The sequence below is a fragment of the Lytechinus pictus genome, chromosome 12, assembly GCF_037042905.1.
Source record: "Lytechinus pictus isolate F3 Inbred chromosome 12, Lp3.0, whole genome shotgun sequence".
NCBI lineage: Eukaryota > Metazoa > Echinodermata > Echinoidea > Temnopleuroida > Toxopneustidae > Lytechinus > Lytechinus pictus.
Window position 1 is genome coordinate 8474788 of NC_087256.1, and position 26737 is coordinate 8501524.

The 26737-nt window shown below is 35.8% G+C and overlaps 2 protein-coding genes across 3 annotated transcripts in view; one reads left to right on the forward strand and one right to left on the reverse strand.

The window, feature by feature from the left end:
* LOC129273258 (unhealthy ribosome biogenesis protein 2 homolog) overlaps positions 1-15649 on the reverse strand; it is a 30259-nt gene extending 14610 nt beyond the window's left edge. The window contains exons 1-16 of the mRNA XM_064108049.1: positions 15583-15649; positions 14119-14269; positions 13468-13594; positions 11660-11776; positions 11115-11264; positions 9597-9742; positions 8866-8983; positions 8473-8537; positions 7867-8020; positions 7468-7547; positions 6271-6484; positions 5792-5883; positions 4950-5307; positions 2109-2333; positions 1701-1853; positions 21-313 (exon numbers count right to left, since the gene is read on the reverse strand). Of these exons, the coding sequence (XP_063964119.1) occupies positions 21-313; positions 1701-1853; positions 2109-2333; positions 4950-5307; positions 5792-5883; positions 6271-6484; positions 7468-7547; positions 7867-8020; positions 8473-8537; positions 8866-8983; positions 9597-9742; positions 11115-11264; positions 11660-11776; positions 13468-13594; positions 14119-14269; positions 15583-15601 (2462 nt within the window). The 5' untranslated portion in view covers positions 15602-15649. The remainder of the gene's footprint in view (positions 1-20; positions 314-1700; positions 1854-2108; positions 2334-4949; positions 5308-5791; positions 5884-6270; positions 6485-7467; positions 7548-7866; positions 8021-8472; positions 8538-8865; positions 8984-9596; positions 9743-11114; positions 11265-11659; positions 11777-13467; positions 13595-14118; positions 14270-15582) is intronic.
* Positions 15650-18525: 2876 nt separating this feature from the next.
* LOC129273470 (carbohydrate sulfotransferase 11-like) lies at positions 18526-26206 on the forward strand. Of its 2 annotated transcripts, XM_064107882.1 has the most exons (5): positions 18542-18807; positions 19416-19502; positions 20101-20250; positions 22822-22898; positions 23994-25983. In XM_064107882.1, the coding sequence occupies exons 3-5, from the start codon at positions 20133-20135 to the stop codon at positions 25272-25274; spliced, it is 1476 nt and encodes a 491-aa protein (XP_063963952.1). In that variant the 5' UTR covers positions 18542-18807; positions 19416-19502; positions 20101-20132; the 3' UTR covers positions 25275-25983. The 2 variants fall into 2 exon arrangements, with proteins under 2 accessions (XP_054766485.2, XP_063963952.1); XM_054910510.2 differs by lacking the exon at positions 19416-19502 and having other exon boundaries at positions 18526-18807; positions 23994-26206.
* Positions 26207-26737: the final 531 nt, after the last annotated feature.

Here is a 26737-nt window from a genome sequence, read left to right on the forward strand (position 1 = left end):
CCCATTTTTGTATCACTTACATGGTTTGGTTTAGTTTCCTGTCTGCTACAACTTCCACTACAGCATTCTGCATTGGCCTAGACTCCCTACAGGCTTCTGAATCCAAGAAACCCAAAGCTGCATGTCTGGCTGTATGGATGCTGCATTCACTGGCATCATCCTCAGACTGACTGGACCCACAAACAGCCTGGCACAGAAGACTAGCCAATGATGAGTGCATGCTCTCATTCATGAACGTCAAAAGAGTTAAAGACTGGTGGAGGAGACTAGTCAGGAGGGCTGTGTAGATGTTGCTATTCTTCATATGACTGATCTGGATATAACAAGATAGAAAGTGTTTCTCAAATCTTGACAATACAACTTAACCATTAGACAGAAAGATAAAGACCTGGGGGGTGTTTCACAAAAGATTTAAGTATGACTTAAATCGCACTTAAAGGAAATCAAAATCCAAGAGGAGAAGCAATCTTATTGGAAAGAGTAAAATGAGAGGAACAATTTAAAACAAGTTTGATAAAAATCGGTTATGAAATAAGCAAGTTATGGACGTTTGAAAAGTCTTGTTGTACTTTTTATGGGGATCCTCAATTGGCAAACATGCTTCATTGTGGACAACTCTCCATTTGTTTTGTACACAAATTTTCAGATTTCCCCCTTTATTTTACATTTTTCAAAATATCTCCTCTTGACCTTGACATATGTAATGTGAATTATATTTTCCCATGACATATGTTGTGCTCAGAAGGAGGCAAGATGCAATTTGAAAGATAATGAGGAAAATCTGTAAATTTGTGTATAAAACAAATGGAGAGTTGTCCACAAAATCAGCCATTTTGAAGCATGTTTGCCAATTTGAGGATCCCCATAGAAAGTAAAACAAGACTTTTTAAACGTCTATAACTTGCTTATTTCATAACCGATTTTGATGAAACTTTTTATAAATTGTTCCTCTCATTTTACTCTTTCCAATAAGATTGCTTCTCTTCTTGGGTTTTGGTTTCCTTTAAATGTCGACACTTACATGATATCTGATTGATGGATATGCGGAAGTGCGCGTCCAGTGCGCATGATCTGACTAACGTGGTGATGCCTTCTATACCATACACAACTGGGAATTTAAGTGCAACTCTTAAGTCACACTTAATCTTTGTGAAATACCCACCAGGTGACTGTTGAAGAAATAGTTCATTGAACCACACAGATGCAAGTCCTTAATGTACGCAGTTGATTGGTTGAAAAGCAAGTTGCAATTGATTTTTAGAAATGCATTTGTATGCATCTCTTTCTGCAACCAGTACCTGCAGGCTGTTTTTAATAGGTTTAGTGTGGCATTAAATCAAATCCCTTGTTGTATACTGTATATAACAAATGACTAGTTTGTGCAAAGCTTCTGCATGGTCACCATAAGATTAAACATGATTACAATAACCTGGTATTAATAGTTGATTATTTCTATTGACAATTAATAGGGCTATATTTGTCATCTCAATCTTCATTTCTTCATTCCTCATTTCTTTTGTGAACATTTGTACCAGCAATGCACCAGTGCATGGCATACATCACAAACGAATAAAATTATCAATTCATATGTGAATAGCACTTCCACATGACTTTTGTCACAATTATCTCTTTCTGGAACGGTACAAAAGACAACTTTACAAAACCATACAACTAAAAGGCCAATAAACAAGAGAGCTCACCAAGCCATCCCAACTGGCGGAGTTAGATTCTGACTGTTCTACATCCAGGTCTAGGGCTTGACAGATGCAGTTTCTAAGGCTCATAGTTACTACAGACTCCTTAAGATTCCCATGGAGAACTAGTCCTCTGGCTTGTTGCCATAGCAACTGATTCTGTATTTAAAGGAAAAAAAATACTTGCGATAAGGTCAATAAGTAATAACAGTTACATAATTTGGATGAATGAATGGTCTCTCAAGTTGAAAGAAGAAATATCAAAAGGAAAACCTGTGATATTTTATATAGAACTGGCTGAGTTCATCTTGCAACTACAATATACCATCATGACCTTGTGCCGGTAGCACAAAGGTTAGCGATTGAACATACAATTGAATTTATCAACATCAATTCAACTTCAACTAAACTTACTTTCAGGAAACACAACTTCTCATTTCCTTCTCCAGCTGAAGGAGACATTACTTTCAGCCAATCAGGAGCAGAGGAATAAGTGTGTAAAAAATGGACCTCTCCATTCTTCATAGGGGTGCTAAATGTTGGGAGGGGTATTCTCTCCATAATGTTTGTGTGCTGTCTAAGCAAAAGGTGCAGCTCTCCCCACCCATGGCAAAGTAGAAGAGTTGAGAATGCAAGGCTCTGAGGTTTAAAGGAATACATAAATCAAAGATTTAAAAAGAATCATTTCAAATTAGAATACACAAATTCAGTACTTATCAAAGGGGTTAATGAACGTTAAAAATGAATGACATAAAACAACTTCAAACTCATAACATTGCTGCTCTACAAAGAGTTTTTTTTTTTTTCAATTTTACTGTTGGCATCTGGTAATGGCATACCTGCCAACCTTTGATAATAAAAAATCAGTATCAAAGTTCCGAGGGCGCCGAGCGGGTGTCCGGTCCGCTCCAACGGTATAGGGACTCTTTGCATTTTCAGCATGTAAAAGTAGCATTTCCTTACACTTTTAAAAGCAAATTTACCCTCATTACCACACCAGAGGATGACCTACATGTAGAGTCTACCTTTATTTATCAATTAAAAATTAAAAAAGGTCTTTAAAATATCACTTTTGTGACATAAACCATCCAGTTTCATTCAGGTGTGATATATCTATATAGACTTAGGGATAATTTTTCTTGTTCATCAGAGCTCTCTAAAAACTTTGATTTTGAGCATATTTTTGTGAGGCCCTCTATTGGTGGAAAGTGAGATTGATGCAGATCTTCATCTCCACACATTCTATTTTCAATTAGACAAACAAAATTCAAGATTTTATGATGAATTTAGATTTAGGTTATCCCTACTGTGTTAAAAACTGACAAGCCAAAAAATCAAACATTTATTATCCAGCCTATCAATCATGCATCAAGAGAAAATAAGCCAAACATTGACATTGTCTTATTCATGTTATTTCACCACACAGGGGTTACTGACTGAGGACAAGGTTATATCATAACCTACATTTGATAAGTGCTTAATAATAATAATAATAATTATAACATTTGTAGGGCGCTTAATACAGGTGTTTCTAAGCGCTCAGTTTTCTGCCTATCAACTAAATTACCGGGAAAAAAAAAAAAAAAAAAAAAACCTTGATATATTCAAAGCAAAATTTGAATATGCTTGTTGGTAGAAGCAGATTTTCAACCATGACAAAAACGGAGCCGAAACTAACGGCTGGTTGCGGCCGACCCGCACCCACCACTGCACTTGCGGTGCGCCGGTAAAATACGGGGAGGCTGTGGCGCAGCCACTGGGCGGGCGCCGGGAGTTCAGGCATGGTTAAGGCAAGCGAAGCAAGTAAAGTAGATTTGGCGTTCGGCTCCGAAGGCTCAACCCGAGATCGAAAGTTGATAATCTTTCTTCCTCAAAAAATTGACAATTATTCGAAAAATAAAGTACAGATCAATGTTAAAATTGCGTAGGGATAGATCTAACTTAATTGCGTTGGTACGCGGCCGAGCGGGGGCCGGTGTTCAACGACCTGCCGTTCATTTCATCAGCAGACTCAGCGATATACCAATGTAATCACCAACACACTCTAGATATGTACGATACATCACTAACTCACTCCCACACTACAAAATCATCCGGCGAAAAAGTGAAATTTTCTTACATAAATCACCTTGTTTCGCGCCAAAAATATCACCATCGGTGATTCTTAACATCGTAGTTAGGAAACAAGGGGTCTAAAAAGGTTACTCTTTCACGGTTTTTCCGATGTTCGTGGATTATGAAAACATGTCCTCACTAAAAACTGGCTCTTTCGCTAGCCAATGTCAGCCGCCATTTTTTTTCCGGAAGTCAACGCTAACGACAACACCTCAAAATGTAGCGCCCTAAGTGCTGCCGTTGCGTGTATGCTCGTTAATTTTCACATGTATTTGCAATGGAACTGCGCACTTAGCAGTGTTCGCGCGCCGTTTAAAGTCGCTCTCTGTGTATATCGTGTAGCTTGCGCATTTGCGTAGCCGTGCGCTCCAGTCGTTTATGCGTTAGTCGCATCTTACAGCCGTGCATGCGTTAGTCGCATTATACAGCCGTTTCAATAATTTCAACACCATATTGATTAACCCAAAAATCAGAATTTTGGTTTTAAAATTCGGAATTCGGAATGGAGGTCGAAAAATCGGTATCATTCCGCCAAAATCGGAATGGTTGGCAGGTATGTAATGGTAGAGTGACTTGACGTCTTGTATTTCCCAGAATCCTCCCATATATTCCTCTCTTTTCCTGGTGACCTGACCAACTCTTTTGGGAGTGCCTATTTAATTAGTTCTATATCTTCAAAATATTGAATAGAATACATGGAAAGGGGAAAAGTTTTCATCTAAAAACCTAAAGAAATAAAAATCTGCCAGGATTTTCATGGTGACATGCTGAATCTTCTTTGCATGTGAATGCCTAGCAGATGTACTACTAAAGAAGTTAGTTTTGTAGAACAAGAGTAATTATATACATTCAGATCTCTTTTGTGTACTGTAATGTGTGCATGCCTCAAATGTAGAGAACCTGGCTACACATGTAACACCATAGATATTGGGAGATAGAGATTATATTGATAATATATATTACTGATAATTGTGTAGCAGTGTTTGCAATCGATTTGGTAAAAAAATTATAACTAGAAAGGGTTGAAAGATACTTAATAATATTGCAAGTTTCACTGATGAATGACAATAAATCTGTTTTCCTCTATTTCTTTTCTTGTTTCTATTTGAAACAAATTTTGTTTACTATAGTCCGTGTTACCTGATTTTCAGATGAAAATATTCCAAGTAGCGGTTTTAGCACATCATCAGCCATCTTGTCAAAGAGCTTCAGCACTTGACCTTTGACCTGACCAACCTCGACAGCATCAGCCATCCTGGAATTCATAAGAAAGGTGTGGAGGATTGAAGCAGCTACTTCAAACCGGGGGACAGCATCGTTGTTTCCGCTAGCCATCTGTATTGGCTTCTTTTTCTTCTTAGCAGGAGGCGGGTCAATGTTAGACAATGTCATGTGATTCAAGACGGCTGGTAGGTGATTGGTTGTGATGTCGCTCATGATGATATCCCACAATGCAACAGTTGAGCCTGGTGTGAGTGACTCCACTACTGTGCCGAAGCTGAGAAAAAGAAATAAAAAACTTAAATGAAATGTAAGGAGAAACTTTTGGCATGTATAGTGGCACTTTATATTTCAGTTGTTCATTCATAATTGGCCCAATAAGAAAGGCGTCCTTGTTCATAAGCTGGATAAGAATTTTCCCAAATTAAAGCTTTCACTACTAATCATCACCAGATTATGAGATAACCTCTCTACAAACTTAGCTATTGCATTTAGGACTAAGATCAGGATTATTAGGGAAGGATTTGAGAATAGGATAGGGTTAGGATTAAGGTTGGTCTGTGAAGTATGTGCTGAAGTTAGCAATATAAATAAATAACTCCCCTAAATTGAAGGATACCCTATTTTCAACTCCTGGTTTGAGACCAAGCAGATTAAAGTCATGTTCGACATCACTAATTTCACAAGCTAGAGATTGAATCCATGACATCAAATTAATCCAGGCATTTCACTCAAGAACATACATTAAAATAAAACATTACCTGGTAAGAAAGCTTGCTGGTAGCTGAATTGAAGATGAAAACTCCTTTTTTGTTAAGATGGATGACAATAGGACCTTGGTCATTTTATCAACCTGAACAGGAGATAAGTCAGGAAATTTATGTAATACTTGGCAAGTATACTCTGACAATTCACAGATCCAATTTCTATAATCTTTGTCTATTGTTTCCTTTATTCATTTGCCTTTGTAAGCTTCAAATATTTATTTCTTTCCATTTATATTTTCTTTATTTTTTTTCTCCTCTCTCAGTATTTATATATTTTCCTTTTCTTCCCCCCACTCCCTCCTTTTTCTTTCTTTCTTTCTCCCTCCACCCCCCTCTCTCTCTCTCTCTTTCTCTGTTTCCTTCTCATGGCAAGATGAAACTACGTTTACAAGCAGAAACCATGGTAAACCTGAGGAGAAATGTAAGTTCTTGAACAACCCCCACCTTAATAAGCAAGATGCTTTTTGGCTCACCTGTCTTAATTTCATGTAAGTTTCCATCACTGATTTCAAAAAAGCATCTCGAGACTCAGTCACTTTAGATTCATTATCATGGATAACTTTCAATGCTGCTATTGAAACATTGGTAGCTAGGAGACAAGGCCACACCTCCTGCATTCTTGATGCTAAGATACTATGGTCCAATGAGAAGACGATATCTAGGCAGCCAAACCAGGACGGGTGGAGCCTAATCAAAGACAAAGAGAGAGAGAGAGAAAATTGTAAAATATCTGATGATTATGACCTCATGTAGTTCTGTCATTGCATTCATGCTTTAATAAGCAAAATTGATCTGGTGGGTGTTTCATAAAGCTGTTCGTAAAGTTATGAACAACTTTACGCACGACTGGAACCTGTTCTTGGGTCATAACTCAATTACATAGGGATATCAGATAGCACAAGAAAGGATCACCAGTCGTGAGTAAAGTCATTTGTATCTTACGAACAGCTTTATGAAACACACACCAGCTATAAAAAAAGAATACTACCAAAGTTACCAGACATTATGTATGATACATGCATATGGAAAGGTAACAAACTCATTTTTTTAAAAGCTCCCATAACACTTTGAGAAATGGGACTGACTTGTGTGTATGCAAATCAAAATATGACTGGGTAATTATACAAATGTATCAGCACGGTCCCTCACTGAATTCCAACAAAATCCAATCATGCCCAATACCCACGGGAATGGGCATCTTTCCTGGTGGGTGTTTCATAAAGCTGTTCGTAAGATAAGAACGACTGGTGATCCTTTCTTTTGGTAAATGATATACACCACAGGCGATGGTTTAGTGCGTACGAAAGGATCACCAGTCGTTCTAGAAGTCGCTCTTAACTTACGAACAGCTTTATGAAACACCCACCTGGGAGTGTCATAAAGCTGTTTCTAAAGTTACACATGACTTTAAGCATGACTGGAACATGTTCTTAGGTGCCAAGTAAGCTACATATGGATATATCATTTAGCACAAGAAAGGGTCACTAGTCGTGTATTTAGTCATTAATAACTTATGAACAACTTTATGAAACACCCACCTGATAACTGTGCGTGCTGCCCTTGAAACTACCCTGGTTTGATGTTTTGCAGTCATGGTAACATCATGACTCCACTTTTAACAAATAAGTTGACAAGATTTTAAGCAATTCTTTAAGAGAGGCATATATTACCTTTTATTAGCCATAAGATGAGAGACAATCTTTATAAACCATTCCATTTTCTTCGCCCTCTCAGTTTCTTCTTCCACAACCTGAAAAAAAAAAGACTTTATGTAATATATGACCATGCCTACGATAAGATCAAACTTTCATAGCTTACTCTACACATCAATATTGTTTGAGCAATGCCGGGATTCTCTATTCAGATATTCATAGATTTGTAGATTGAAGCAACATTGCAACTTCAAACATTCACATTAGAAGTGAGAGCTTTTCTGATAGTTTGAAAATAAGCAGAAAAATGTGGTTTGCATTGTTTCTTTACAAATATAAAACACGAGCGTATATTCTACCACAAGAATTATCATATTTCATGTAAGTTTGTGAAATCATTTTCATTATCAAACTTACAGCATAGCACTTGTGAGAGGTTGCCAATTTGAGAAGTTCTTCCAAGGTAGAGATCTTATGATCCCAAGCAGTATCTTCATCATCATCATCACTTTTGAAGCTCATCAGACTACACAATTTCTGCAGCATCGCAAAGGTCAAATCAGGGGTGGGCCTAGAATGTCAGTCAAAATTAAGATGATTCTCTAATATTGAAACCTATTAGTTTATGAGAGCAGTTTGAAAATGGATAAGTAGAACATGGCTACAATGGAATGCCCCCCCAAAATAAGGACAATGCAAACACACACACACAACATGAATGCATTGGTAAAGGGAGGTGGGGGGGGGGGCATTACAACAAAGATGCCCTCCCCTCCCACTATGCCATATTTTCCACAATTAGTCTGAGATCCAGAGAGATATACAATGCACAATTCATGGCTTCTTTCCTTGCAGTCTTAATCCTTCAAATCAATCCATCATCACTAATCATCTGAGCATAGTAGGACACTTTAATTAAGTCATCTATAGAATATAAAATCCATGAATAGCTTTCATAGAAGCTAAACTAATCATCAATCAATTCAACATTACTGTATAACAAATTTTAGAAGTTAAACAGACCTGAAACTGGTGAGAAATGCAGAATAGATGACTGGTAACCCACACAAGACATCATCCTGCCCAGCCTGCAAAGAAACAAAAAATAATGGTCAATGACGAAAGGTGTACTTTTATTTAGTTTTAAGGTATTAAAATGTGCTATTGCGACACTTATGTACAAAGCTGTGTATTTACTGGGCATGAATATCAGAGCTGTTACCAAGGTGCATGTTCTTGTAATATTCACCTGATTGGCTTATTTGTTTAAATATAAAGATTGAAAGTAAATAATTTATAAAATAAATTTTGGAAAGTTGAAAATGCATTCATGAGAAAAATCCTGTAAAAGAGTACCACTTTTACTCTCTTAGTGTATCAAAGTGGAGGTTTTCCATTCAATATAATTCAACATACCTTGGAGCGTAAAAATTCCATGAACTTATCCACAACATCAGCCCACACTCGGCCATCTTTCTTTTGTTTGTCACCCTCTTCCGACATCAAATACATCTTATATGCCTCTGCCATGTTCCTAGCGAGATATTATGAAACGGGGAAAAAACGGATTTGTCTAGATAATGTCAAAATGCAAATAGGAATACCCAATCTGAGATCAAGTTAATGTGAATGGAAATTGTTAACCCAAACATTAAAAAAAAAAAGGTGAACAAGTATGCATATCGTTGTAAATAAGCACTGAGTGAGCTCATGATGCCTCACTTATATGAATGTGAAAAATTGTCATTACTGTAAGTCAAATTGTTACAAGGGAGATATTTTTCATACATATGAAAAACAAAAATAAAATAAAATTTGATATGATAACAAAACAAAACAAAATAAAAGATGGGGATGTGACCTCTTTAACTTCTACTATATATAAGAATAAGATCTAAGAGGGTAAGCATGGTGATAAAAAGGGGCATACATCTATTTTTTAATCTTTCATTGCAAAACTAAGAATCTTACCTAAGATTTTGAATTCATTTGGCAACTTTTGGAATGACAAAACCATGTTAGAAAGAGAGTGCTTATAACACAAGTTTTAATACAAAAATTGAAAATATCCACCCACCAAAAGAAAAGATCGATTGTATTAAACATACATTTAAAAAGTTAGGATATTATGAACTTATGATACCAACCGACTAAAAAGAAGGCTTCGAACTGAAGTCTTTAGGGCATTCACACTGGTGATACACAACTCATTGTTGTCATGGTGACATGCTGAGAGTATTGTACACAGGTTCAGGCATGGTATGATCAGTTGTTCACTCGTTAAACTGTAGGCCTAAGAGAAAGGTAAGGTAATGAGTACTAATGACAGACCTGCCAACCTTCTACAACAAAAAAAGCATTCTTAGAAGGAAAAAAGTATTTTTTGACAAATTTTTTTTAGTCTCAACGTAACATTCGCCAGCCTGTTGTAGTGAGATCAGTGAAAATACATGGGAAATTACTCTTCTTGAAAACTTGATAATTCACCCTTCTAAAAATGTGCTCATTTGTAAGAATTTACAAGTTCTTTTCATGTAAGAAGTTACTGGCTGGACAGTGATTTTTACAGGTCTGGGACTGTCGGACCGGCGCTAGTGTCACGCGCTGTGTATATTACATACTCCATGATCCGAAATTTAAAAAAAAAGTAACGAATCATACAAAAAAAGTATTGGTGTATTCATAGCAAAAAAGAGGAACAAATAATAAAAAAAAGGAACGGTTGCCATGTCTGTAATGACCTAACAGGAAAGCGTTTCATGTACAGTTTTAGTTTGCTGATTGATCTGATAAATTTGCTCTCAGCCAATCACTTGCAAGGATTTTAGTAGCTTTTAACAAACAGCTCTAGTGAAAATCACTGACTTTATGTTTCATGAAATACTCTCTATGAACTCGCCCATTCAGAACAATTGATTATTTGAGGCTTTATTCCATCAGCTTTTATTCCTCATATTCACAAAATTAGTTTGTTGCTTTTCATTGGCACATTTTTTCCTTTTAAAGTTCATGTATCAAAAGTAAATTGAAATGGATAAAAATGTCTTCAAATGTAAGAAACTTAACGATTTATGGGGGGTGGTGGTGACTCTGAATCTCTTACTGTATTGAAAATTTAAGGATTTTATGAACTATTTCAATATGAATATTTTAAACATTGACTGAAAAACACTAATGCAAATAAGTACAGACATTTTAGTCACTAATTTCTTGCAAGTAATTTAAAGCATTAAATGAGAGGTAACCTACTGATGCAATACAATTTGGCAGGTAAATGTGAAGGTGCCTAAACTTTATAAATACATGTATGTAGCAAGTAGGCCACACATCAATAGATACTTAATAAATGTCTGTCTTTTAGAGTACATGTTCAAATAAGTAAGATATCTTTATTCCAGCAAGCATCTCTTGATATCAAGTGTAGGGACAGTGATTTTCCGTTTATACTGGTAAATCTGCTTTGGTTTATTTTTGGGTCAAAATTCATTGAATTTACTTAATTGTACCTTTGCATTGCAAAATGGAATTCATTTGTTTACTATTTACATTTTCTATAATTTTTTTTGTTTGAGTTTGAAACACAATTACAAGTTTTCAGAGATGGAAATGGCCATTTTGTTTAAAATGGAAAATCACTGTCCCTACAAGTGTAATCTCTTGATTACCTTTTTGCCATTCTGTTGCTGCGGAAGAAGAGAAGCGCATTTAGTCAACGCCTTGCCGATGACTCGTAAAAGCTGACCATGCTCATCAGTACATGCAGCACCCTCAAGCTGTTTGGAAGCCATCTCTATCAGAACAACAGTCACAGCAACCTGTATGGGAAAATACAATAATGCTTTTTTTAACAAAGGATCACATGTAACTGAACAATCAGCATACATCCAAGTGTCATTACATGATGCAACATGACTGCAGTGGGCTGATTAAGAGTTAAGAGTTATGTCATCAAATGATCCATCAACATAGAATGCAAAAATAGTAGTAATAATAAATTATGCACATCTTTATTGTTTTGGAAAAGATATTTAGGGTTTCACTTGAAGAATCTAAATAATTATCTCACACGTATTCACTGATTTCAACCTATGAGATTCAAAGATTTTTTTTTATCACATCAGCATTTACGGAAATGACACTGGAACTTGGACTAAAATGTACACCATCTAGGACAAGTTATCAAAGCTGGATATGACTATCCATTACTTACCAAGGATTCAAACTTGGTGTTCTGTACAAAACGAAGCTTTTCATTGGTCAGTATGATCTCACAGCAGCCAATCACGATGTCATATACATCCTCTTTCAACAGGGTGGACAGCAGGGCCTTGAGTGGGGAGGGGTGAGGGAATAGAAGATATTAAAAAGGTTTCTCATTTCAAAGACAAATATAAATCAGTGGCAGAGAGAGCTTGCAAATATTAGTCTCCGCCATCATTGCCAGGGGTTTAATATTGCTATTTTCAAAATTTGCACAGTGAATGGCAATTTCAAGGTTTTTGAGTCGTTTGATCTCATAAATAACTGTCAAGAATTTATTCTTTGAACTGCTTAAAATCATTGTATTGGTAACTATGCTCAAGCCAGGGTAATTATTATTATTATGATGACCAAATGGCCAACTTGCCTATGTACCTACTTGGTTATTCCCAATCTGCTAATAACATTCTCTATTCATAAAGTTTGAATTCCATACATGGTGTTATTTTCTTCAGCAATAAATTCATCCACATTGTGCTGCATTCAACCCAGGTGTACATTTAAAATGGGTGTCAGGAATATTCCAGTCAGTCCGCAAGCCCCTGTGTTAATGAGCAAATGAGCAAGATTTATCAAAGTCCTCTCGTGGCTGAATTCATGTCCCTGCAAAATCTCGTGAATTGTGAGACTTTCTTTCTCAAAGAATTTAACCACTTTCTCCTTGAGTAATATTGATTATTTTTGTACCATGGGCAAGAGTAAATGTTACTCTTTTATATTGGTCATTTCTTTTGAATGAAATATTTTGATAAATAAGTGAATTTTTTACCTGAAAAGATGCATCAAACAGAATTTTCTTCCTCTGTTTTCACTTGCAAATTGTGCAACATTTTGTGTTTTAGGCACCAACATTATTTATATCATCAGAAAGCTCAAACTCTATACTTTCTTACAATGTCACTCTTGATATGTGGCATCTTTTAGATGGGTCAGCAGCCAGCTTTTTCCATCAAGATGCAAGACAAGATTTCTGAAATTTCTGAGTAACATAAAATCAAGAGTTCTGATTGGCTGAATACTGTTTCCAAAACAAACAGGCGCGGGTAATTTGAAGAGATTACCACATGGTGAGTGTGACCTTGCAGAGGCCCAGTGTGGGGAGCATTGGAATTTACGTGGGTGTGTGGTCTCTGACCAATCAGAGCGCAGTATTCTTGTTTTTGAGCTGCAAAATGTACTTGGCCTATGAAAAGCTGGCTGCTGACCCATCTAAAATACATCTTCTTATAAAAATTTTATCATATTAAAGCTTAGATCTTCAGCTTTATCATGATTTAAAAATCATTTGTGCCCAAACAGAAATTAAGTGTGAAAACAACAACTTTTGTTGCATGAAAAAAAATATTTTGTTTCATGTTTTAGATCAAAAGTTTTTCCTATATTACAACATTCTTTTAAAAATCCAAACACATGACCTGAACGAGTGATTCTTCTTCTTTACAAAGATACCAAAAACATAAAATTTGGTCAATATTTAGAGCAGCAATGGCCGAATAAAAAGAGGTGTTTTGGTTCACACCAAGCTCATTAACTATGCAAAAACCCTCTAGTCATGAATATCACTTGGATAAAAGAAGCTACTTTTTCAGGGCTTGCGGACTGACTGATTCATTCCATGAAATGCCTATATACTTGGAAGGTAGCCAATTGCAGCCAGGTAATAATGACAATTAGTGCAATAAGCATTGACATGAGCATGTTATAAGTTGCATTAAAATTATTTATGTTAATGAAATTGACTTGAAAGATGATACTTACAGAGCACAGGTTTCCTCGTAGACATATTGGTTTGCCTTCCTGTTGAAGGGTGAACAATTCTTGACTCTTAAGGGCATCATGCATGAAGAGCCATAAGGACTGTTCATCAGTATGAGAAGTACCATCTCTGTAATAATGCAATGCAGGATAACTTTATTTCCAAAAGGAACTAAATCCTCTTTTGTAACTTTAGGAAAAGGACATATGTTAAGATGATTCGGATAATAAGAAAATGATTAGGAGCACATTTGTCATTATAGCTTTCAAATTTTGTTCACAAAAAAATAACAAGGTAAAGAATTGAATAAATTTAGTAACTCAAATTTCTCAAAAGTCTTTAAATGGATTTGAAATTAATCATGATACACATCCTGAAAGATAGGATATAATATCACTCTACCACCTTCCTTCTTTATCTGATATTACATTGGTTTTACAAGTAGAAGAAATACATATGTAAATTAGTATGATCTATTTATGAAAAGATTGGGGCCATACAAAATAATTTTGCAACAGAATATAAATCCATTAATGAAAATCTAAAATTCCTTATAAAAATACTAATAAAGTAGCTGCAAATATTAAGCAGTAATTTCTATAATATGATTCAAACAAATATCTAAAAAGAAATTAAACGAAGCAAAAACATACTTCTCACTATTGACAAGTCGAAACGAGACCCAGTCCAGTAATACTTGGTGTTTGTTGGGTAGGAAGCATTGGTTAGACACCCAACCAAATCTTGCTAGCTTTACACGGTCACATATTGGTACCGAGTTATCCTTCAGCCGTTTATGCAACCCTGGAATGAAAAACACAATATACTGAACCATGGGTGAAGAGAAGGTGTAGGAGGAGAAAATAAACTAAAAATGTCAGATAAATTTAAGCAGTCTAAATTCCACATGTCCAATGTGTTTCCTTCAGAAAAGTAGACGGAGGGAAGGTGGGACAAGTAGTTAACTTTAAAAACAAAATGAGATCCAAGAAAAAAATATTAATAGAGAGAGAAAGAAATAACATGTGTACTAGAATGAAAATGAATAAGAAGAATGAAATAAATAATGAGAAAAGGATTAAGGACAAAAGAATGATAATAATTATTTTTAAAAAGAAAGAAAAGGCAAAGGAGAAAAATGAGCATTTAGAAGAGGGAGTGGAAGGATGAAAATTCAAAGATGGTGAAAAGAAAGAATATATGAAAGAAAGGACTGAAAAATGCCAAACAAGTGTAGCGCCTCTGGCAGTCTCACCTGCATCACGCGATTCACTAGAAAAAACATTATGAAAAAAATATATATACAGGCCTATATTATGAACAGACGGGCGATTCTCCCCCGTCTTTTCATAATATTTTTCTCATTTTTTTGATGAATTCTTGTTTAAAAATGAAATCGATAGCATAGAAATGTCGGAAATGAAGTTGTAGTATCCCATTTACATGATTTAGGGCTAAATCTTTTAGTAGAAATCTCGGGGGCGAAAGTTTCAGGTTTTTTTGGCGGTACACGCAGATGAATGGGAAGGAATCCTTGGCTTCGTGGAGAGTAAGCATACTTTAGTTAATGATTTTCGTTCTCTAGAAGCCTTCTGGCTAGTCTAACTGCCTTAAAACTAATATAAATCTTGACATGATTGAATATATTACTGAATTATGAATAGGCTGTTTTTACTTAGGAAATTAGTTGACACAGCTCGGCCTTTATTATGCTTGATTTTCTTTTATAATTTCCTTGGCAATTTCACAAAATTTCAGCTACACAGTCACAGATAATGATACACTGCAACAGTATTTATGTGGCCTGATGAGCTCTGGCGGCATGGCCATAGGCCATGGCATATGCAAGCCGTGTCCGCGTCCCGAGTCAGGCTATGCCATGCACAGATATAAACGAGTGGGACCGTGATGAGTAGCCTTCTGCTGTTGTTGTCCAACAGTCAACACCAGCATTCTCTCTCAGTTCATATACAACTTACACAACGATCTTCAATTTATAAAAACATTGTATTCTATGCACGTTGATGGAAATGAGCTTATTTACTTTTTTTTCTTTTTGACACTACGATTATGGTTCATAAAACAACATCTAATTTTTCTTACAAACACATGCTCACCTGCATAGTAGGCTGCCATCTTGGAAAGTGCCCTCTGTAGGTTTTCAACTCTACATGTGTTTCCGTCCATCAAAATATATTACGATATCAACTGGAAAAGAATTCATTCAGAAGCAAGAAAACAAAATGTGGGCTATCTTTCTAACTTTACTCTGACATTCATAGTACAGATTGTGCGAAACATAATACAATAAACTATACTTATCATTTATTTTTTGTTACAGTTTGCGCCTTCGTGTATTTTTAGGGGGCCGGCGGGGGTGTTAAGTTGATTGTAAAATATTTATATAAAAAAAAGAAAAGTACAATTATTTGTGAAGGTTTGAGGAAAATACATCAAAGATTTAAAAAGTTATAAGAATTTCAAGCATTTTTTTACTTGTGACGTCATATGCGAGCTGCTTTCTATGTATCGGGAATTTTACAACTAAAAAATGCATGATATTCTATGAAAAAAAATACCGTGACTATTTCAAAAGACAACTCATTTCATACCCACTTCTGAAAGAAAAAAAAAAGAAAATATTTTAGTCATCATGATTCATGAACCATGAACCACAGACTCGTTACCCGGACTCGTCACTGTTAGAATGGCACTCATAAAAATAAGGATGAAATTCGGGGGTCGAATGTTTACTATCGGTTGATAGGATATATATCTGACAATCCATCTGACCAGAAAAGGGTCCCTCGACCGGCTCATTTAAAAAATAAACCGACATTTACAAAGGAATCTCCTGAGGGATCAAATTCATCACGTGATAGCCCTTATCCTTCTGCCAGACAGTTCCAAAGTTGGTGATATTTCTTCCCAATATGAGAAATGGAAGTTCAGTAATTACCAAAAATAGAATCAGTGTTTGATGGACAGTCATATTCGTACACTTTGTCAATCAGCCATATAAAAAAAAAACACTTGAGAATGGGAAAATCTGTTGCCCTCCCAATGTTATAGGACCGTGCGACCTGGGACAGCTGCTCCTTTATGAAAAAAAATTACTGAATACCTTGCTTAATCTCTAATGGATTAATTTCCTCAAAATTTCACCGATGTTAATACATGTATATTTTTTTCTTTCTTGTACTTTTACAAAAAATTCTGTCAGGGAGAACTCTCTTTAATTATTTACAAGTAGAGTAAAATTCATTGAGCAAAACGCTGACAATTTCATCAAAATCTGACCAAAAAAAGATATTTTTTAAGTTTAGCAAAATCCTATTTAAAAAACAGTTATGCATGGACCTGAATCCACCGTCGGGACAGTTATTTCAAATAATTTTTTTTTCTATCTTATCACTTCTTGATCACATAAATCCTCTGTCTCTCTGTCTTTACTTTACGGGTCAATACAACCCCAGAAAATATATCTTAGGCCACTGAGATTATTGGAATTGTAACTAATCTTTTTAAAAAAATGCTGAATTTTATCACAAATGGTGCTAATATAGTTAAGAAATAATCACCAACTATTATTAATAAAATAATAATTACGAATGAGAATGTTTGTAACCAACAATTATGAGAAATTTGTTCAAAATTCTCCTGGTTTTATTATATAGGCTATAGGCGCCGCTTTTCCGACGGCGGCGACGGCGGCGTCGTCAACATTGAAATCTTAAGGTTAAGTTTTTGAAATGTCATCATAACTTAGAAAGTATATGGGCCTAGTTCATGAAACTTGAACATAAAGGTAATCAAGTATTATTGAATATCCTGCCTGAGTTTCAGGTCACATGACCAAGGTCAAAGGTCATCTAGACTCAATGAACTTAGACCATGTTGGGGGAATCAATATCGAAATTTTAACCAAGGTTAAGTTTTTGAAATATTGTCATAACTTTGAAAGTATATGGACCTAGTTCATAAAACTTAGACATAAGGGTAATAGCGTATCACTAAAGATCCTGCTTGAGTTTCAGGTCACATGATTAAGGTCAAAGGTCACTTAGGGTCAACGAACTTTGGCCATGTTGGGGTTATTTGAGGAATTATCATCATAACTTTAAAACTTTATGGATCTAGTTCATGAAACTTGGACATAAGAGCAACCATGTATCCCTGAATATCATGTGTGAGTTTCAAGTCACATGACCAAGGTCAAAAGTCACTTAGGGTCAAGGAACTTTGGCCATATTGGGGGTATAGGAGGAATTGTCATCATTACTTTGAAATTTTATGGATCTAGTTCATGAAACTTGGACATAAGAACAGCAATGTATCCCTGAATACCCTGTGTGCGTTTCAGGAACATGGACAAGATCAAAGGTCATTTAAAGGTCAATGAACTCTTGCCGTGTCGGGAGTATGTGTTGAATGGCATCATAACTTAGGAAGTTTATGGATCTAGCTCATGAAACATCGACAGAAGGGTAATCAAGTATGAATGATTGTTTTGCACATGTCTTAGGTCACATGATCATGGTCAAATGTCATTTTGGGTCAATGGACATAGTATTTTATTATCATAATTATTAGTGTTTTGTTCTGTGAAGAAATTTCTTCTGTGAATAATTATTCATTAGCTGTTTTCAAAGGAAGCACTGCTGCTATATCGAATTGCGTAATGCAGGCGAGACTGCCAGAGGCGTTCCACTTGTTTCTTCCCCAAAATGACTATTTAAGATAAAATAAAAAGAAACCTTATCGCTCTAAGGCCTCCCTGACTCCCCCTGACTACAAACATTCTTTTTTGTTTTGTTTTACTTTTTTGTTTCGGAAATAGTGTCATTTTTTATCCCGACGCACTCTAAATAGCCCCTCTCCACCTCCCTCTCCCTCTCCCCTCTCTCTCTCTCTCTCTCTCTCTCTCTCTCTTAACTCCCCTCTCCCCTTCTCCTGCCATGCATAACATTGGTTGCCATTCACAATGCCTTCACATTATAATCTTTAGATCAATATTTCAACTGAGCCGTTATTTGGCACATTACGTAAGCCTTTTGTTCATCAAGAATCGAGTTTGATATTGATTCGGCATGGTTTTAGGTTCGTCTGGTTGATTTTAACTTTATTTCCTTCTGGAAGACATTTCAGTAGCCTGACCGTTCACATTAGCCTATTTTCAACGGACAACTGACGACCACAATACAGTAGAGTTTTTAAAAAGTGAAATTCTGATTCCCGCTCTTTTCCAAGATATGAATGTCCGTCTGTACATCTTTTCACCTAATCGATAGAGAGTTAGCTTTTCGAAAGTCATATAGCAGTATAGTGGAGGTGCTGACGTGGTAAGTCACATCAGTTTTCATTCTAATTAAAATTCCCCTTTCTCCTGGTCATCAACTTCAATAATACTTTCTATTTTGAATAGATATGCCTATATGGTTCAAAAGTACATTAATTATTACGCCTGTATTATACAGATCGACCGTGATTATCTCTCGTTTTCACACCTTTTGTATGTTGCTACATGATATACTTACAAATATAATTGGCTTCCACATTATATCACAAGTATGAAACCAATCATCATGAACTATATGCAGAATCTTCAGCAGTACTATGGCTTAGACAATATTCTCATTTTTTCGTTACATTTGACCCTAAAATACACATTTTTCAATATGCAGATATGCGTATACAATTAAAGATACTTTAATTTCGCGACAACTTCGGACACTAAAATCATATTGCAGAGACTCAATAATCCCGTCCATCGACTCGAATACTTTGGGAATACTGTCAATATTGTCTCATTAATCTGTTTGATACACAAAAGTTCGTTTCTTTGCATTTTATTCATTGCGTGAATTCAGATTTAGCGTACTCTGTAGTTAAAAGTATTATACTTTCTACTTAGAGAAAAAAAAAAATATCTCTCATATATTTCTTTCAGATCAAATTCATAACTTTCATATACAGCATCAGGGGGTACGCCAAGGGGAGGAGGGCAAGAAGAAGACTGTCCCATATGATTTTTCAGGTATAGAAAAAGACTGTAAAATAAATTGAAAGAAAGCGAAGAAAGAAGACCAAAGAGAATACAACTGAGAGCGATTTTTTTTTGTTTAACTATTATAATACCCCTATTATTCAATCAAGAAAACATGTTGCTGCCTTTAAGTCGTCTTGCTCCTCCCATCTCCATGGAAAATAATCCCGCCGCCACCCCTTCACATCACGTTCTTTTTTCATAATAATCTTTCATTTTATTTGACAATTTCATTAAACATTTGAAAATAAGTCATGACAAGATATATATTTAACACGGACTTTCACTGCAAGTGAACTATATATATTTTTGTTCGACTCTCCTAATGTAAATGTGTGATCAATTTTTAATCATTATCAATGTAAACTTCATGTTATCAAGCCTTTGGGCAGTCATTTGTTTTAATGAATGCAATTCTACTACCAATAATAATAATGCTTTATTATTGCTAATGATTATTCTTGTTCTTTTCGGTTTTTATTTTTTACTATCACATTAATCTTGTTAAATTATGTTATCCTTTATATCGATAGACACCCAGTAATACTTCCCAATAAGCGTCAAACTAATCTTCATCTATCTTTTACAGTAATTAAAATACATTATTGAGAAGTCAACATCATGCCTGTTCCCTTCATCAGGATGTGTACAACGAGATGTAAACGTCTCTATACCTTAATAGTGATGATCATCACAGCCTTCCTTGTCCTTTACGCTATGGTGTCCCTCGGAGGGAATGGTAAGCAGTATGGAACTTTGGGAAACACGACGGGAGTATAGAGGACGGTAGATTTAAATAAAATCTTATTGCGCATGCTCAGTTCTGAGAAAATCAATGGATGCGCAGATCAACTTAAATCCGAATATTCTATCGTCTTTGCACCCTTTTGTGTTTTTGATACCAACTCTAATAAACGATTTTTTGTTCAAATTGGTTCATGAAAGGCAGTACTGCCATTTTAATGATTGCCTACCCTGCAACTGAACTGATTCGTTTGTAAGGCTACCCGGGGGGCCACTTCCATTGACGAGTGGATACCATGCGCGACCATGGGGTCTCAAAAAGCACCCTAAACACGTATTTTCCATATTCTGAAAATGCACCCCTTAACACGTATTGGCGTGTGAAACCCTACCCTTAACAAGTATTGGAAACAAAACAATACTCTTGGCAAGTATTCGAAATGAACCCCTAAACAAGTACAGGAATATTTTGTCACGGGTCCTTCGGTCGTTGGTTTTACATATCATTTGCTTTAGTACGACCCCACCTTCCACACCTCGTGCAAATCGGACTCTAAATAAAAAGTGTTGGGGCAAAAAGGACATCCTTTACACTAGCGTACCTACGGGGGGGCAGAGGGGGCACTCTGCCCCCCCTGACGAGCCACAACCCATACAAAAGACATATACCTGCCCCCCCTGACGAGCTTAAAAGACCTTTTTTGCCCCCCCCCCCCTGACGAACTTGAAGACCTTTAATGCCCCCCCGAAGAGCCTGAATATCTTTTTTATTTATTTTTTTTATTTTTTTTTATTTTTTTTTGCTTGTCAAATTATTTTATGGTACGAAAACCTAAAAAAAAATTTTGAAGAACTTTTTTTTTTTTTTTTTTTTTTTTTTTTGCTTGTCAAATTATTTTCTGCTACGAAAACCTAAAAATTTTTTATTGAAGACCTTTTTTTTTTTTTTTTTTTTTTTGGCTTGTCAAATTTTTTGGCGGCCGATTTTGCCCCCCCTGTGGAAAATCCTAGGTACGCCACTGATCCTTTATAAAACATTTTAATTTTGTTTATCATCCCCACAAATTTGACCCTAAACACGTAACTTTCCTAGCGAAAGAGATACCTTTTTTTCATTATTTTTGTGTTTTTGACACCCTTATCACGTTACGTACGTAACGTGCCCTCTCTTGAAAAAGACATCCTTTTTACGTGTTTTTTTGGTCGCGCATGGTATCCACTCGTCAATGTAAGTGGCCCCCCGGGTAAGGCTATGTAGCCTATATACCGTTATTGAAACTTGTTTCACCCCACCCCTTCCCTTGTGGTACAAATTATTCTCCAACCCAGAATGGCATCAGTACTGGCGTCCACGGGGGTATGAGGCAAAGATTAGGTATAGAAGGAGTTTTAACGAACATCATAATGCAGAAATATGAAGTACACTTAAAAATACCAATGTTGCAAATCAATCATTTATATTTTATACGGCTCGGTGTAAAAATGACAGAGGTAAAAATGGCAAAGGTAAAAATGACAGAGGTAAAAATGGCAGAGGTAAAAATCGCAAAGGTAAAAATGACAGAGGTATAAATGGCCATTCTTAAACCCCCATGCCAAAAAAAAATCCAAAAGCCCCTCCATGTACAGTAGATTAAATAAGAAAGGTTCTGAGAAGAAAATTAGAATTATAATGTTGGACTAATGGAAAGGGTAACATTTTAAAGTCATACTGTAGATCTTCTGCACCAAATTGATAACACTTGAGTTGGTATTTGTTACTTTTTCCTGGACTTACATGTACGGCCTTCTCATGTCAAATCACTCCTCTGATATTCAAATTTGAAGCACACTGCGGATCCCAAGTATTGTACTTAATTCATCAAAGGGGAAATTCACCCTGACAAAGTTTATTGTAAAAATAGCAGAAAACAATTTAAATGATATTGTTGAGGGTTTTAGTGAATCCTCAAAGATTTAAAAAGCTAATAGAATTTTATATTATAACGGTGACGTCATGCATTTGCAAGCAGTTGTTCCCATATATGGTGTAATAAAAATATCAATGAAATGTCCCAAAAAAATGAAAATGTTTTTTATGGTACCTTAAGTATATCAACATACAAATCATTTCACATACGTTCCTGAAAGATTTCTTTAGCAATCATGAACCACTGATTAGAAAATTGAAAAGAGTACATTTTGGTGCATAAAATACGAGGCAGTTGCATGCTCGTATATGACGTCACAGATAAAAAAAAAAACTTCAAATTTCTAATACCTTTCTTAATCTTTGATGGGTTTTCCTCAAACCTTCACCAATATTTTTTTTGCTATTTTTACAGTAAACCATTTGTCAGGGTGAACTTCCCCTTCAAAACAGGTCGATAGAATGGTACCTAAGAAACACCTGTATTATTTGTTTACCTCTGCCATTTTTACTTCTGCCATTATTACCTCTGTCATTTTTACCTCTGCCATTTTTACCTTTGCCATTTTTACCAGGCACCATTTTATACACCCCTGTCCATCAAAATGATAATGTCGATTTCTGATATCTCTGATATTTATCTTCTTTTTCACTCAGATGAGAAAAGTGATAATTTGGCGGATGTGGTAAAGACACGGAGTGAAGGTGCCCCCATTGAACCGCAAGAAATACTGGTAAGAAATATCATGGGACTGGCCCATTTTAAGCATAGGGAGGGGTCTACTATATACTACCACATTAGGTGGTAGGATTTCAGGAGCAAATTCCGGCTGAGGATTGTGTTTTTCATTTTCGTGGTATTGTCAGCGATGAATTAAAACGATATAACATGTATAATGATTCTTTTCATTTTGATGTCATCATCGTAACACGTTAAAGGGGAATGAAACCTTTGGAACAAGTAGGCTTGTGTCGAAACATAAAAATCAAAGAATAGGAACAAAGAAAGTTTGAGAAAAATCGGAAAAATAATGAGAAAGTTATGAGCATTTGAATATTGCAATAACTAATGCTATGGAGATTCTCCAATTGGCAATGCGACAAGGATGTGTGATGTCACATGTGAACAACTTTCCCTTTGATGGACTATAAAATACCCTCAAAATGTCTCTTTTTGCTTTTTCTTATGGTGATACAAACTCTTTATCCATGATGTATTATTTAAAAATTTGTATTACATGCCCTCCTATAAACAAGAACACATTATCTACGGATAGATGTGATAAAAGAGGCAATTTAAGTGAAATACATACTAAAGTAATGGGGGAAGTTGTTCACAAGTGACATCACACATCTTTGTCGCATTGCCAATTTGAGGATCTCCATAGCATTAGTGATCGCAATATTCAAATGCTCATAACTTTCTCATTATTTGTTTCTTGTTTCAAAGGTTTCAATCTCCTTTAAATTATCACTTTCATAGTCATTATCAATGGATTTGAATTTGATGATCACAGTCACATCCGTCATTGTACGAGGAGGGGGGGGGGGGCGGTCGACTTCCCCCAATATGATTTTAAGATTTGTTAGATCTTTCAACTTATCAGGAAAATAGAAGAGGGAAAACTTTTAAAAGGGAAAGAAAAAAGAATGGTATTGAAAAGAGAGGGCTGGTTCGTAGCAATTACACCTTATTTCCCTATTGAGAGAAAGAAAAAAAAAACATTCATGTCCTTTTACCCTATTAAAAAACACCGCCGCCTTTCTACATACATGCATCATTTTCAATATCGTCATCACTAGTACTTTTCCTATTTCCCATATCCCAGGAAAAGGTAAAAGAGGTGATAGAAGAAGACATACAAGGAACACAACAAACAGGAGACGACGGGGCTGAATTAAACGACAAACTCTTCGATAACACCGAGGAAGGAGAAGATGAGAGACCTGAAGAAATAATTGGTTGTGACGCCTGTGGAGAAATCATTGAGGATGTGGCTCTACCACTTGAAATGACCACCAGGCGGATTGTAGCAGAACAGTTCATTACCGAAGGGTTTATAAATGAGAATGACACACAAGCGATCGGGATGAACCAAACACTAAGAGTGCTTACGCCAGAAGAGAAAGCATTGCGAAGACAGGAAAGGGAGAATAGGACATTAGAAAGAGAATCAGACAAGAGGAGGAGAGAAGCATTGAGGATAGAAACAAAGAACAACAAGACGATTGTTCGAATAGCCGAGAGGAGACGACAAGAAGCACTCTTCAACATCACCCGAGCTCAGAGTAAACGCAAATTCAGGATGGAAAATGCGTGTTCAAAGTCCGTCTACCTGAAGTACCAGAACTTGCTCTACAAGGATACCCTGCGGCATCTGTTCGTGGTGGATAGTCAGAAACTGATGTTCTGTTATATCCCAAAGGTAGGCTGCAGCAACTGGAAGCGCATCCTCATGGTTCTCAGTGGCAAAAAGAACAGCATGGACAGTATCACATCTAGAGAGGCACACTCCAGGAACGGCTTGACTCGTTTCGGATCACTGTCCATGGCCGAACAGTTCTACCGGCTCAAGAACTACCGAAAGGTCATGTTCGTCCGGGAACCATTCACAAGGATCATATCGGCTTTCAAGAACAAGTATAAAGATCTGAGCGTGTTCCGCCAAGCACCGGAATACCTGAAGCAGTTCGCACGACGGATCATGAGGAAGTACCGTCCAGGAGCCTCTCCTCACGAACTAACGACCGGTGAAAACATCACCTGGGCAGAGTTTACAGACTACCTGGCTGATCCTCTAGAGAGTCCTAACTTTGACGAACACTGGAAGGAAAGCTACAAGCTCTGCTCCCCGTGTAAAATCAAATACGACTTCATTGGCAAGCTCGAAAACATCGAGAATGAGGCGAATTATGTCTTGCAACATTCAAATTTTACCATGAACCTAACATACCCAAGTCCATCAAATAGTCACCCGACAAACAGTGCTTCATTGAACATTAGTTATCTTTTCGAAGACTTCTCCAAGGAAAAATTGCAGGCACTTTGGGATATATACAGGATTGACTATGCACTTTTTGATTATGAGAAACCGTCGTTTGTGCCTTAAGGAAGGACATTATCCTCTGAATTATGCAATTATTTGACAGTTGTTTCCCAAGACCTTATACTAATTTTAGTTTTCTTTAAAATACGTTATACGATGTTTCTCACTTGTACTCCTTAAAGTATCCAGGTCGGTGGTCTTGATGAAAGCCAATGGCATGCATGCTACATCTTCCCATTGCATTGGAAAAGTAAAGAATAATACAGCTCTCCTTAATGATGGGACTCAAGTAGCCGCTTAGTATTCACTGCCTTATAACTGAATTTTAACTGGTATGAAAACAGACACTTTTTGTCAAATTTACCGCGTTTTCATGAATCCAGTTCTTAAATAACGTCATTTATTCCAAAAACAGGGAAACTGATCTAAAATAAAGTTATGCCACCTCCAACATGAGGCTCCAACCAACACCCTCCCCGTCCCTTGACCCGACACTATAATCCGTATCTTGTGTATCTAGCTTAGGTAAAACTTTCGTAAAACATGTTAAATTAAATTTACTCATTATTTTTAATCCTCTTTTTGGTAAATAATTATCGTAATGGAAGATAAGCATTGTGCTCTGGCTTAATCCTGCATACTTTTGTATTTTTGGGGTTTATCAATAAAAGTATTCCTAAAGTTGCGCAAGACTTTACGATCTACTTAAGATAATCTCGAAGTACTCGGTAAGATAATGAACAAAAATAAAGAATTCCATTTAGATTTTTCGTAAACTGTTGTTTATTTTTACAATAATTTTGTTGATCTTAATTGATTTTTTCTGATGCTCGGTGATTGAAAATGCCACTTGATTTTCCATAATTATCTACACTTCACGAACATCTTCGTTAAACATAAATTTGATAATCTTGAGAAATGAATCAAATACGAAACTACTTGATGTTTAAGAGCAACATGGCATTTGAAAATAAAACCCTCATTAACTTCCTTTTTAAAACTATTTAGTCTTAACAATATATAATATATATATAAATATTATATATACTGTATATATATATATATATATATATATATATATATATATATATATATATATATATATATATACTGTATATATATATATATATATATATATATATATATATATATATATATATATATATATATATATATATATAAACGTATGAATATATTAATATAGTAATGTACTTAAATATGAAATATAGAACAATATAATACTGACACGAGTTGTCATTTCACATGAATGATTCCCTCGGATCAGCCAGTGTTGATTAAAAAAAAATGCAATTTAGCAACAACAAAATGTTACAGAACTTTTATTACAAACGGATTAGAAATTATACCACAATATTACAGTAAGCTTGAACAGCGCCATTTAAACACCATACTACTTCATACAGGCCTGGTATCCTTACCCAGGATGACACATTTTGTGATATAGTCTATATATAATCATCAAAATAGTGAATAATTTCCTCCTGATCTTTACAGCATTCTTATCA

Excerpts from the sequence above, each read along its gene's own strand:
- LOC129273470 (XM_054910510.2), top strand. The coding sequence starts at position 20,133 with ATGCCTGTTCCCTTCATCAGGATGTGTACAACGAGATGTAAACGTCTC. Across the intron at positions 20,251-22,821 it reads GGTGTCCCTCGGAGGGAATG|ATGAGAAAAGTGATAATTTG; the intron begins GTAAGCAGTATG and ends TTTTTCACTCAG. Across the intron at positions 22,899-23,993 it reads TTGAACCGCAAGAAATACTG|GAAAAGGTAAAAGAGGTGAT; the intron begins GTAAGAAATATC and ends CCCATATCCCAG.